At 48.7% G+C, this 13,318-nt stretch overlaps 1 protein-coding gene across 9 annotated transcripts in view; it reads right to left on the bottom strand.

Annotated features, from left to right (window-relative positions):
* The window catches only part of PFKFB3 (6-phosphofructo-2-kinase/fructose-2,6-biphosphatase 3), a 46,885-nt gene extending 44,316 nt beyond the window's left edge, over positions 1-2,569 (bottom strand). For 7 of the 9 annotated variants that reach the window (XM_086886428.1, XM_086886426.1, XM_086886432.1 and 4 more), the window contains exon 1: positions 2,349-2,569. In XM_086886428.1, coding sequence (XP_086742554.1) covers positions 2,349-2,364 — 16 coding nt within the window. In that variant the 5' untranslated portion in view covers positions 2,365-2,569. Of the gene's footprint in view, positions 1-2,224 lie in introns of all 9 variants that reach the window. The other 2 variants (XM_086886431.1, XM_086886433.1) reach the window with 2 other exon arrangements.
* Between the last annotated feature and the right edge of the window lie 10,749 nt (positions 2,570-13,318).

Raw genomic sequence — 13,318 nt, 5'->3', positions numbered from 1 at the left:
AAAATGCTCATCCCAAAGTGTCCTTGTGCCTCAAGCTACCGAGGGTCTACAGAGCAGCAGCCCTTGGGCAGGGCCTCCTCTTTGCACCCTGAATTGGCTGTGAGCAGGGCCTGAGGTGAGATGCTGTTCCCAAAAGGCACCCAGAGTAAAGGCTCAGCTCTTGCTGAGCTGCCTGGAGTCCCCATGTTCCTCTGGGGGGGTCAGGAGCACAGCCAGATTCCAACCCAGCTGAAGCCACCAGCTTGAGCAAGGATTTTTATGCATCAAGTTGAACTAGAAGGGAAATATCTTCACGCCCAACTCTCCTGCAAACTCAGGATGTGCTCAGCTTGCTGTGGGCAGCTTTTGGAGGGCAGCCACAAGGCCATGCTCTCCAGAGCCCTCCTGCCTGGTGGCTCATGGATGTGTCCCTGGGAAGCCCAGGCAGCCCAGCAGCAGCCACTGAGCAGTGCTCCGGGCAGGGCTGGTGGTGTGGGGTCCCACCAGCTCAACGGGATGCTCTAAACTGAGGTTAAAGGCTGCAGCCAGGTCACAGCATTGCTAAGCCACCCCTAAACCTTGTCCCCAAGTGCCACATCTACCTGTCTTAAACCCCTCCAGGGACGGTGGCTCCACCACTCCCACAGGCACCACTTTTCCAGTGCTTGGCAACTCTTGTGGTGACAAAATTACGCTTAAAATACACGAGCAATGAACAAAACTCATCCACTCCGGCCTGGCTGCCGCCCTGGACTCTCTGGAGCTGCAGGCTGATGCACGGAGCTGCTGGAAGCTGCTCTGGCATTTCAAGGTTGACCTCTAGAGGAAGTTTGTAGACAGAGGAGCTACGGCTGCGACGGTGACACAGGAGCTGCAGGACGGAGCTGCCGGGGATTTGCAGGGGTCTGGCCAGGATGACAAGCACAGCACGGTGTCCCGACACAGCTGAGGTGTGCTGGGGCAGGAAAAGCCCCAACTGCTGCAGATCCGCAGTGTGTCCCCAGGTGCTGGAGTCTGTCATTCCTCCCCCTGCTGAGGCTGCAGCAGGGCCAGGGGAGCTGCCCTCCAACAGGGGAGCTTCCCCCGGTCTCTCCCTGCTCCCCAGCTCGGCGCTTTTAAAGCCTCTCACACTCTGCTTTCCTCCCACTCCTACCCCCAGCATCTCTCCCTCTGCTCCAAATTAATCCGTTTATCACCTAAAATTAAACGGAGCCCTGCAGTCTGCTGCGCTGTCAGGATGCGAGGGTGTGAAGCACATCACGCTCCGCTGAGCCTTAAAAGGCAGCAGAAACCTCGGCGCAGGAGATGCGGGTTCTGTGAGCATCACTGCGGGCACTGCCTCATCCGTAACATCCTCCCCAGGCAGAGCGGAGAAAAACAATCCCAGCCCCCTCCTCGCTAATCTCATTCCCTCCCTGCTGCCCTTCGGTGCCGTGCCAGTGTGTGACACCTCTGTCCCTGCCGAGCCCAGGGCTGCCCGCCGGCACCTGTGCTCTGAGCAGCACCTGCTGCCCGTGTCCAGCACATCCCCGCCCAGCCCTGCCTCCTCCGGCTTCTTGCCCTCGTGAAGAAGATTTTTTCCCTTCCGTTTCTCCACCCAGGAGAGCTGCTGGGAAAAGGGACCACCACAAGCATCCCACTCTGCGTCCCACCGTGCCAGAACTTCCCTCTGGAAAGAGGAGGAGGTGACATTTAAGAGTCAGCGCTTCACAGCAGCCCGGAGAGGAGGGAAAACTCATCCACAGCAGCACAGGAGCACCCATCAGGGCTTTAGGTCCCGAACTCGGAGCTTCTTGCCCACACTGCCAAGCCAGGGGGTGGCAAGTGGGGATTTCTGTGGAAAAGGGATGGTTTGGGGTGCAGGTCTGGGGACGCCACGGTATGAGAGGGGCTTGCCCAGGTGAGGGTCATTTCCCTCTCCAGTCTCTCCTCAGCCCAGCCCCTCCCAAGGAAACAAATGCCCGCAGGTCGCAGTTCTCAGGCTGCAGCCCCCCTGCCCAGAGCCATCCTGCTGCCCTCTGTCCCCAGCCTCGCACCAGCCACAGCAGCTCATTCCCCTCGCCCGGGGACAGACGAAAAACCCCACAGGGAAGGCGGAGAGGGGACAGTTGCCCTTTTCAGGCTGCACAGAACACACCCACACCCCACACAACCTCAGGGGTGTCCCCCCATCCTCCTCCGGAGCCGGCGGTGCGGCAGAGCCGGGCACAGCCCGGTGCTCCCATCTCCCATCCCTGCAGGAGGCAGCGCCGGGGACACGGACCCAGCTCTGGGTGCCCAGGTGGTCCCTGCGGGGACATCCCAGCTCTGGGTGCCCAGGTGGTCCCTGGGGGGACATCCCGGGATGCTGCCCACCCAGCCAGCCCTACCTTTGCGGAACGGCATGGAGCGGGAGGAGGCAGGGCTGCGCTCGGACGCCTGGCTTCCGCGGACTCGGACGCGTTCTCTTAGATATGCACATAAAAAAACATATATTTTCTTCTGTATCTCTATTTCTTTCCTTCCTCCTCCTCCTTCTTTCAGAAGGAAACGGACATATTTGGGCAAAGCCCGGCAGAAACCAGCGTCATTCCGAGGGTGGCACTGCAGAAAGGAGGAAGTTCTTGCAGTTTCAGAGCTTTTAACCCTTCGCTTCCCGGAGACAACAGGGACGGGAGGGAGGTGACAGGAACAGGACAGGGAGCTGATTGCTTTAGAAGGGGTGGAAGGCACTGGGAAAGGGGTTTTGAGTTGATTTGTGGTGTTTTTTTCTTGGTAGGACCAGTACAGAACTGAGTGTAATGGATGTGATAATGGAATTCTGGCCTCCTGCATCACTTATGCAAATTTCTGAGCTCATCAGAGCACCAATCCCATCTTGTCTGTGGTGGCACTGGGACAAACTGGGAAAACCCAGCTGCTTTAGAAACAAGAGGGTCAGAAACTCAGATCCCCCTGTTCAGCATCTCCTGCCCTTGCACAGGCAGCTGGAAGTTCAGATCCTGCTGTGCTGGATCCTGGGGATGAGCAAATACCCGTTGCCTGGTATCACAGGGCTGGGATGAGCCACGAGCTTTGGAACAGCATCAGGTCCTCATCTCTGGAGCTCAGGTTGCAGCAGGAGGTGAAGGTGGAATATTTTAACCTGTGAGGGATGTTTATTTTTACTGTGGTTCCTTTAAGCACTCCCTGGATGTAGAAAGAGGCATTGGCTTGGAGGGAGTTCAAGAGAAACTCTGAACTGTGCACAGTGAGACCCCATCCTTTCATCTTGGTGCTTGACAGCAATACCATGAGCTCCATGCTGTGTCTCTGCTCCCTGCAAAACTGTTTCTCCCTCCTGGAGTCAACAAGACTTTCCTCAAAGCATCCCTGGGGTGCTCTAAAGCCTCCCCATCCATCTCCTGCAGCCTCCAGCCCCACCCAGACCACCTTGATGCTCCAGGTGAGCGTTCTTCATCCTTCCCAGGAAAAAGCCTGCCAGGTTTGGCTTAACCCCCACTGGAGAAACCTGTCTAGGGTAGTGGTGAGGAACAATCCATAAAAACACCCCCCATGCTGTCATGAGAGCTGTGGCTCTGACAGGAATGGCAGGGACAGGGACATCAATGTCCTAAATGGCTTTGCTGCCTCTGTCCTGCTCAGGGAATGTTGGCTGCTGCACGTGGAGCTGTTCCTGAGCCCCAGCACCACAAAAGTGTTCAAGTCTTGATGGCATGGGCTGCTGGGCCTCTTCCAGTGACTGGAACCAGGTACAGCAGCTGGTTTATGCCCTGGAAAACACAGTAGGACAGGCTAGGGGTCTGCCCAAGCAAATTGAGCAGGCAACTGTTTCCTTGGGGGGAAAAAAAAAATCAAAAAATGGAATTTCCCAAGGTGTTTAGTAACCTTAAAGGGCCACAGGCTGGAAAAAATTAATGCAGATGGGTTGGACATCCATGTGCTGTTGCCAGACAGCCCAGAAGGTAAAGGAGAGTCCTCCTTCCCTCCATGTGTCCCAGCACCCAGGTGGAAGGGAAGGACACCCCAGCCATGCCCAAGGCCAGGGCAGCAGGATTCAGGAGTTCTTCTTGTCCACCTCAACTCTAACCCAGTCCTCTGCTCTGACAAATGAGTGAAATTCCTTGGAATCATGAGCTTTCAAATCTCTACAAAACTAGATTTTCACTGTTTTATTTCCCAGGATGAATGTGGATTATCAGTTCTTCTCCAGCACATGATTCCAGGGCTTAGCAAAAGAAACTTAATGCAATATACACAGGGTTAGACCCAAAATGAGTGTCTTATCCATGAAAATCCATTTTTGGATATTCTTGTCCAAGTTTGTTGCCCATAACATCCTGCTCAGTGCCTGCACATCTTGGAAGGGGCTTAACTCCTCAGTGGTTTTTTTCCAACACTGACCTTGCCTGGACAATGGCACTTCAGCTCCAAAATCTTCCCAGAAGGAGCATCCCAGAGTTCTGTAGCTGTGACCAGGACCTGTATGAAAGGATGATGATTCAGGTCCCCATTAAGGCCCTTCTGTCACCTGGTCCTTGCCCTGGGATTTGCCCCAGTTATTCTTTCCATTGACCTAGGAAGATCTCAGATGGAACCATCCTTGGTGTCCACACATCTGCTTCCCATTTTCCAGAAAATTCCAGAAACCAGCTTCCCAGCTCCAGCCATCACAGGATCAGAGCATCATTCCCTATATCAGATAATATTTGGTTTCACCCACAGAAAGCACCTCAGGCATCTCAGTGGTGCCAGGCAGTTTAAGTAAGCAGAGACGACTTCAAACATAGTCTGGGGATTTCTGGTGTAAGAGGATCTTCACCCCTCACAGTTCAACATTTCTCTCTGGCATCTAGAAAGAACAACTTAAAAGTAAAAATAGCCATAATTTAAAACTATTACTGAGAAACAAGCTGGTCCCAAAACAATACTTAGATGAAACTAAACAAACTCTGGTCTGGGACAGTGAAATCAGAACATCTCTCCCCCTGGCACAAATGCCAGGCTGCATGGCCAGAGAGGGTGGCAGTGGCTCAGCATCACTTGAGGTTTCAGAACATGTTGAGCAAACATGGTGGGAAGCACTGATTGTGCCCCAGGGCTGAGGAATGGTCCAGGAAGCTTCCTGAGATCTTCCCAAATCCTGGTTTCTGTGGGAGAGGCACTTGGAGCCTCAGTAGTTGCTACCAAGCTTTCCCAGCCGTGTCCTTTAGGAAGGTATATACAAAGGAAACAAAAGCATAATTTAATGAGTAATATGTTAGGGGGGTTGTTTAGTTAGAACTGACACAGCAAAGAATCCTTTTACCTGTCTCACAGGTTTAAAACCCATATTTCATAGACACATGGAAAAGTTTGCATTGGAAAGGATCTTAAAGACAATCTAGTTCCAGACCCCCTGCCATGGGCAGGGACACCTTCCACCATCCCAGGTTGCTCCAAACTCTGGTCTTGGACACTTCCAGGGATGGTGCAGCCTCAGCTTCTCTGTGTAGCCTGTGCCAGGGCCTCCCCACCCTCACAGGGAAGAATTTTTCCCTCAACCTCATCCTTAAACCCAGAAAAACCTCTTTATCTAGGATGAAAATTTAATTTGCCTTCCCCACCTTGCACTGAATCCATCTGTGTGCACAACCAGGCTTTGTATCAAGAGGCACAGGGATGAAATGAGCTGATGAAATCAGTATTGAACTGTTCTCCCTTCCCAGGTGGTGAGATAATGGGTGGGAGCAGTGTGAGACAGGAATTTCAGTGCTTTAGCCTGAGAAGCAGTCACAGGGATCTCCTTCGCTGCAAGGCTTGTACTCTACAAGCAAATAAGAATGCAAACATCTCCTTTGAAATATTTATAACATTTGGAATGACTTGCATGGCACAAACCCAAGGAAGACCAGGGTGCTGGGAATTGCTGGCGCTGGGTACACCAGGGGACTTGCTTACATGATTGATTCGGCTTGCAAAGTTCTGTTCTGTCCATTTATAAGATATCTGAGTGCTCAGGCAGGCTCTCCTTCTCCTCCTCCCCTGGGTTACATACTGCCTGAAGGTCCTGCTTTCCCTATCAGCATCAGGCCCCTTTCCCACTGCTCAGCTGTTCTCTGGCTGCCCTGCTGTGGTCAGACCTAAGCCGATCTCCAAGGTCACACCTCAGTGAGCAGGTTCTGACCATTGCACTTCTGCTTTCAGCCCAGCTTTTCAAGGCCTTTGCTGATCCTCCCACACTCCAGCAGCCAGGCACTGGTACCCAGCTCCCTTTCTCACAGCGAGCTCTCCCCATGTGCTGATCACCAGCCTGATGCTTCAGCCCTGCAAATTCAGCAGGGGAAAGCTGCAGAGAGGCTGGTGGCCTGGTGCTGCTGGGAGAACAGGCAGCACAACCAGGTCATCTGGGCTTAAAATGCAGAAGGGACAGGGAACAATGAGCTTTTGGAGAGTTTACAGCAAATCTCCCCAGTGTAGCCTGACCTTGAGAGATTACTTTCATTAACCTCTGGTATTAGTGCTGGCATCTTCATATCATGGAGATTAGGTGCTCTATAAAGGTGTGGAGACAAGATTGGATTAGAGAGATGCAGGTCAAAGACTTAGGACAAGGAGGAATGGCTTTAAACTGACTGAGAGCAGTGCTAGATTAGAGATTAGGAAAAAAATTCTTCCCTGTGAGGGTGGGGAGGCCCTGGCAGGGGGTGCCCAGAGCAGCTGTGGCTGCCCCATCCCTGGAAGTATCCAAGGCCAGGTTGGATGGGGCTTGGAGCAACCTGGGATGGTGGAAGGTGCTGGAATGAGATGATTTTCAGGGTGTCTTCTAACCCAAATAATTTTGTGACCAGGTACTCTTGGTCCCTTCCAGATCCCAGTCTCCTGTTTTACACAGTTTTCAGTTTTTGGGTTTTGGGGAGAAAGAACTGGACAGCATTTCCCAGGAGTGATCTGCAGGCAATAGTTACTGCACCTGTCAGGTACAAACCTTCCCAGCTTCTCTGCTGCTGCTAGCTTCAGCAGGTTCCTAACTTTGATTTTGCTCTTTCCATGCAAGAAATTCACTTTCCCATCTCCACTGATTTCTGTGGCTTTGAACTGCTACCACACACCCACCTGGCACTGAAGAGGAAATGTCACATTTGGAGAAACATCTGCATCCTTCTTCTGATGCATCATGAGTGACAGATAATCAATTCTACTTCACACAATCCAGGCTTGCTGTGGCAAATACTTGCCATGCAGTTAACTCCCCCTGTTTTTAAATCAGGGGGAAAAAAAAAAAGGATGCATTGATTTTATGATGCTAACACCATTATTTTTTTACATAAATGCTGATAGCAGCCTCAGGTTTCCAGGCTTTCCCCAACACTGGAGGAAATGTGAAAACCATCAGGCTTTGCCCATGAATAAATCAGGCTGCTGGATAGAAGTAAAACAAAGCTAAACACTTTTAAGTGATCAGATAGAAATCCAGGTGAAGAAAGGGGAAGAAACTATGACCAGTATGTGATAGCTGAAGATATTTTCAAAACTTAATTTCCTTCTTATCCCTAAATCTCTGATTTCCTGAGAAGAGCTGAGTCCTTGCAGGTGAATGTGATACTTCTGGGACAGTGTCTTTGGATGCAATGGTTTTGTGTCATATGGGATGATGGGCAGGGCTGTAGCTGGCACAGGGAGATGGATCTTCGTCTGAAATTTGTGCTTGAAACAAATCTCTGAACCCCAGTTTGAGTACACTTCATTGCCATGGGCTTATTTCCTTGGAAAGATCTTTAAATTTTGCTGTTCAAGTCCAACATCCCTTCCTACAAAGAGGGAAGCCAAGACACTGGAAATTGCTCACATCCTCTCCCAGTGGTAACTGCATCACTTCAACTGCACAAACCCAGCACTCTCCCAACGTGGAAAAACACAAAACCCCACTGGTTTTCACTTTCCATCCTCCCAAGAGGAGCTCGGTGTGTTTTGCCAGAGTATCGTTTGAGTTTTGGTTCACAGTTGCTATACAAGTTTTACAAGTTCAAAGCACAGAAGTCCAAAAGTGCTACCCAGCTTTGTGCCTGCGGCAGAAGGTGGAGAAACCCAAGATGAGTGGAAGACCTTTGTCTTGGCAGGACCATGTGGATTCCTGAGCTGTTGATTTGCTGCAAGCTCTCAAATGGAAGCCAGAGATCAACACCTTAGAGACTGGGAGATGAAAAACAACTCAAGGGCTGTGAAGTGGCAAGATGCTTAAAAGCTGCTTTGAAAAAAACCCCAGGCTCTTCCCAGAAGAGGAATAAGAAGCAGGAGAGAAGAAAGGGTTAGGTATCTTCCTGGGAAAGATCTTGTTTTCCATAGAGCTGAGGGTGTCTTGGGCTTTAAGCATGTGCTGCAGGTGCTGGGCAGGGGCATGTCCTGCGTGGGGAACAGGGCCTGGTGGGTGCAGGACTTTGGTGCCCTATCCTCTGATTCCCACATACAGGGCTGAAAGCTTGGAGTGGGTAATGTTGTTTGGACACAGGACATAAGGCTGTGTTTCTACATTTCTGTACTAAGAACCCCGTGCTCTGGGATTTCCCAGTTTCCTGATGTTAAACAAAAAAAAAAAAAAAAAAAAAAAGAGAAAAAGACAAAGCCACAACCATGAGCTCAGCAGGGATCAGGAATCGGGGTATGAGAGGAAACCTCTGCAGGAACACACAAACACTATCCCTTCAACTTCAAAATGTTTCCTTTGGCTTTCATAGCTGTTCTTCCATTGCACCTTTTCCTCTTCAGTGTCCATTTCTGTCCCTTGCAAACAGGACTTTGCCTACCCTGACATGGAAATCTGTATTTGTACCTGTATACAAAAAGCCACCAGCAAGATCCAGCCCCTCCTGACACAAACAGGCAGCAAGATCTCTAAAGGAAAACAGGATCTCATTTGTATTTATTGTCAGTTACTGCACGGTTCTGGTTAAAGAACCAAACACAGGCACACAGGGCCTTTGTCATTCATGCTCTCTCTTCAGAAACAGAAGTGAAAGACTTAAGGTTTGCCCACCTTTTTGTCCAGCACTTAAAAGTCTCGCAGACTTCACAGCCTTTTTTTTCTCCTTGCCACTAACTGGCTGGGTTGCACCTCGATTGGCACAAAGTATTTTCTGCAGTAAATAGGAGATAAAATCACTTGGACTTTCAAAGGCAAGCAGCACCTTTAACCCACTGACCTGCAGAAAGGCAATCTTACCAACCCATGCACTCATTTAGAAAAAGTTTCAGAGTTTCCTCCAGTGAGGAGGAAAAAGGAGCAGCTACTCCTTTACTGCTCCTCACATGCATATCTATGATTACATCCAGGGCTGCTCAGGGGTTAAGGTCTTTCAGCTCTGGCTGATGTTATGAACAGCTTGTATAATTACCAGCTTTTGCATCCTTAAAAAATCCTGTCATCCTCTGTGAAGCAGGAAATGTCACTGAAGTCTTTTGAGGAGAAGGTCAATTTTTGAGCAACCTGGTCTAGTGGAAAGTGTCTCTGCCCATGGCAGGGGTTTGGAACTAGATGGTCTTTGATATCCCTTACAATCCAAACCATTCTATGATTTTATGATTCAAAACAAGGCAAAGCAGATGAATTTACCCTCTAAACTACATCACAGGTAACAAAAAGCTGTGTTCACATATTAAACACAAAGTCAAGGGCCACGTGTCCTGCCAGGAGCTACCTGATCATCTCCAGCTGGACTTCAGAAGTACCTTCTACAGCCACAACAGAAGCAAGTGGTGATGTGTGAGGATAAACCAAACTGATGGATTCTCTGGGAGCACTGGGATTGCTCTTTAACTGCTCTGCAGCTTGAATAAAATCAGCATCACAAGGCAAGAGGGAAGTCTTTCAATGAAAGTCCTGTCTATAGGACACACCAAAAAATTTCCTAAGTCCATGTGCTACTTTCAAACCCATCTATGAAGAATCTACATCTCCCCAGAGCAGCACAGCAGGAATCCAAATCTCCTGGCTGTGTCCTCTCGTTGCTCAATGACAGCAAATTTACAGAGCACACAGTGCTGGACACAATCAATCCCTGTTTGTGTTTAAGGACAACTATCTCATCACCTAAAGGCAGGGATTTCCCTAAGGACTCAATCTAGTACTGCACTGACTGTGACAGAAAGTGCTTGTAAGCAACACTAAGGCCTCCATGATCACAAGCAGCTCCCGCCTTTTTTGGGAAAAGGAATGGGGTTAGTCTTGTACCCAGCTAGGAGCACATTACCAGTGCCAGAGGCATCCCTACATTGACCTCAGCTGTGTGGATGTTCTTGCTCTCTTCCAAGATTTAGAGAATTTAAAATAATTTCTACAATTCTGGGGGAAGCTAGTCTCACACTGTTTTTATGAATGATGAGAAAAGCAGTAGCAGCCAGCTTGGATTCACTGAGGGGGAGTCATGCTCACCCAGCTCAACCTTGCACAATGAAAGACTGGCCTGGCAGGGAGAGCTGTGGGTATTGTCTACCTGGACTTCTGTAAAACTTCCAAACACTGTCATCTGTAAGATCCTCCTAACAAAGAAGCTCTTGAAGCTGCAGGAGCAGACACCAATAACTGTCTGAATGCCTGGTCCCAGTGACCAGGGTCTGGCTGGAGGCCAGGAGCTGCTGGTGAACTCCAGGGGTCAGTGCTGGCTCCAGCCCTCTTTAAAACCTTCGTTAAAGCAAATTTGCAGATCACACAGACATAGACATAGAGGAGTGGCAGCTACCTCAGAGGGTCATGCTGCCACCCAGAGGGACCTGGGCAGGCTGGGAAGAGGCTGGCAGGAACATCACTGAGCTCCACAAGAAATGCCAAGCCCTGTACCTGAGGAGGAGCAATCCCAGGCACGAACATGGGATTGAATTAAATGTAACAGAGGGTGAATCCTAGTCTTGCTCAGGGCCTCTTGCACCAAGTGCTGTGAGGACTGAAAGTTCTCACTCCCCCATTAAGCTTCTGCTTGTGGAACAAGAAGGATCTGAGTTTGAGATCTTCTTTGAAACCTTCCAGATTTGTCTTTCTATCTTTAAGAAAACTGTATGAGGTTACAACACATATTTTCCCTTGCACAGAAGGGTAAAATATCCTGACATGCTCAAATCTCCCACAGGAGCCTGGTTTCAGGTAAGCCCCTCCTAAGGCAACCATTTACATGGACTGCAGAACATGAATTACATCTCCTTCTGAACTTGCTTCAGAATCCAAAGCTCAAGGCTAAGAGATTTTACCATTTTCTGTTGCCACAATAAAAAGCAGCTCCACCAGGAATGTGGGTTTTGGTTGCAGAGTTGCAAGTACAGGGGAATAGGGTGTAATCCCCGCACTCCCAACCACCCTCTGCATGTCCTTGGGCAAGATATTTCTTGTACCTGCCTCCCTCCCTCCATGGCTGTTCAGACAGAAAGTTCTTCAAGCAACAATTCTCATTTTCATGTAACTGTGGCAAAGCAAGCTTAAGATTTTGACAATAGTAATGTTAGAAATTTCCCTGCAAGCTCCATCTCACATCAGATTTTAGTCTGAGCAGACAAAGTGATAGTCTGACAGGTTCAAATTCAACATAGCTTAAGTGCAGAACAGTGCAGGTGAGAAAGCAAATCATAACCTATGTGCTTAACGATGGGCTCTGAAATAGCTGCTACTGCTCAGCAACAACACCTTGGGGTTTTAACAATTAGAAAAGTAATCAAGTCACTAAGTCCCTCCTATTAAAATAGTAGCCAGTGTTCTGAATTAGGAAGAGAACAAGGCAGCAAAGGGTGATGCCACTGTGCAAATCCCTGTTCTTAAGACCTCAGGGTTGTTAATACACCAGGCACCTCATTCAGCTTCGGGCTGACACGTCCTACACGTCCCTCTCAGCTTCCTGGTGGCTTCAGGACACTCAAATCTCCCTAAGAAGGCATCTAATCTGAGTTCCCAGAAGCAATGAACAGTTCTTACTTAGCCCAAGAGGAGATACAGTTATTCAATGCATTAGAGAATCACAGCATTTACACAGGGGCTTAAACCAAGGAATTAAAGTTTAAATTTAGGAAATCATACCTGAAAAATACTCAGTGCTTCACCTGAAGCACTATAACCAATCCTGCACTGCCAGGAAGGTAAATATTCTTAACAGACCATAATCCTCTTCACTTGCTGTGAAATCAGAACCTTTTAGGGCATCACACAAAAACAAAAATATTATCGCTTCAGACTAGTCACTACGTACGTATGTGACAGAATGAGGTGGCTGCACAGTTTCCAGGGTGTAAAGACAAACCACCAAATAAAACTTGGTAGCTGCAAAGAGCTCCAAATTAAGCGCTGCTGAGCCTTTGGAAAGGGCACCGATGAAAGAGAGGAGAAAAAGGGATGTGTAAGCAGGAAGAGCTGGAGGTGTTAGAAAAAAAGCTATTTGAGAAACTACTAGAAATAGAAGTCAGTGGCAAGATTCCAGAGGAGGCCAATTCTCCAGCACAGAATTAAATTCAGAACCAAATTTTTCAAGGCATGCAAGATACAAACATGCCTGAGAAAGTCTGAGCCAACACATTCAGAGTTGAAAAACAGGGAGAAGGTGCATTTGCAAAAAATTGCCTCCTGCTAAGGAAACAAAGTCTGACACAGAGCTCAGTGAGTGTCTGAACCTTTGCAGGTTTCCACACCTGTGCAGGTTTGTTTGCATCACCTGCTTACACACCTGGCTCCACTGTCACACGTTTGCACAGCACCCACCATGCAGATGGAACTCAGGGGATGCAGATCTGCTCCAGGTTTGCTTACTTCAGTATCCCCATGGTACAGAAGAACACCTCATTTACAGCATGAATCTCCTACACTAAATACTAAATTAACAAACTCTCTCCCCCCTACATTTTCATGGATAAACTTCACTCCTGTCTTCAACCACAATAAGGATTCTCAGAATGAAATTGTTCAAAAGTTGTCAATAAAGCCTTTCTCAGCAAATGGAAAACCTCCAAGTTACCAGACTGGAAGCTCAGAAGCTGGTGCTAAAAAGCAGAACAGCTGCTTAAAGGCACAAAATCCAGCCTGTGCAACTCAGGAAATGCTTACAGACCAGTCACTCAATAGGTATTTTCTGAAATAAGAGCCATAAATAAATCACTTTGCTTAAAGCCAAGTCATATTTCAAGCTATGTTCAGATCACCTCCAATTGTTACCAGTGGTTAAACTTCCTACAGCAGCCACTCAAATTATTTGAGTACCACAAGCAAACCTATGCTAATTCATACCAGGCTATCTTTGTTTTACTACACAGCAGCAAAATAGTGTTGCTCAAAGCCAAAGAGAAAATGAAGAGCAGAGGTAGGAAAAGAATCTAGATTCTGTTTTTGCCCCAAGTCCTGTGGTTTTGGTGTCAG

The sequence above is a fragment of the Cyanistes caeruleus genome, chromosome 4 (assembly GCF_971803275.1).
Source record: "Cyanistes caeruleus chromosome 4, bCyaCae1.hap1.1, whole genome shotgun sequence".
Lineage (NCBI taxonomy): Eukaryota > Metazoa > Chordata > Aves > Passeriformes > Paridae > Cyanistes > Cyanistes caeruleus.
Note: the sequence above shows the minus strand (reverse complement) of the source record. Positions and strands in the feature narration are given on the sequence as shown.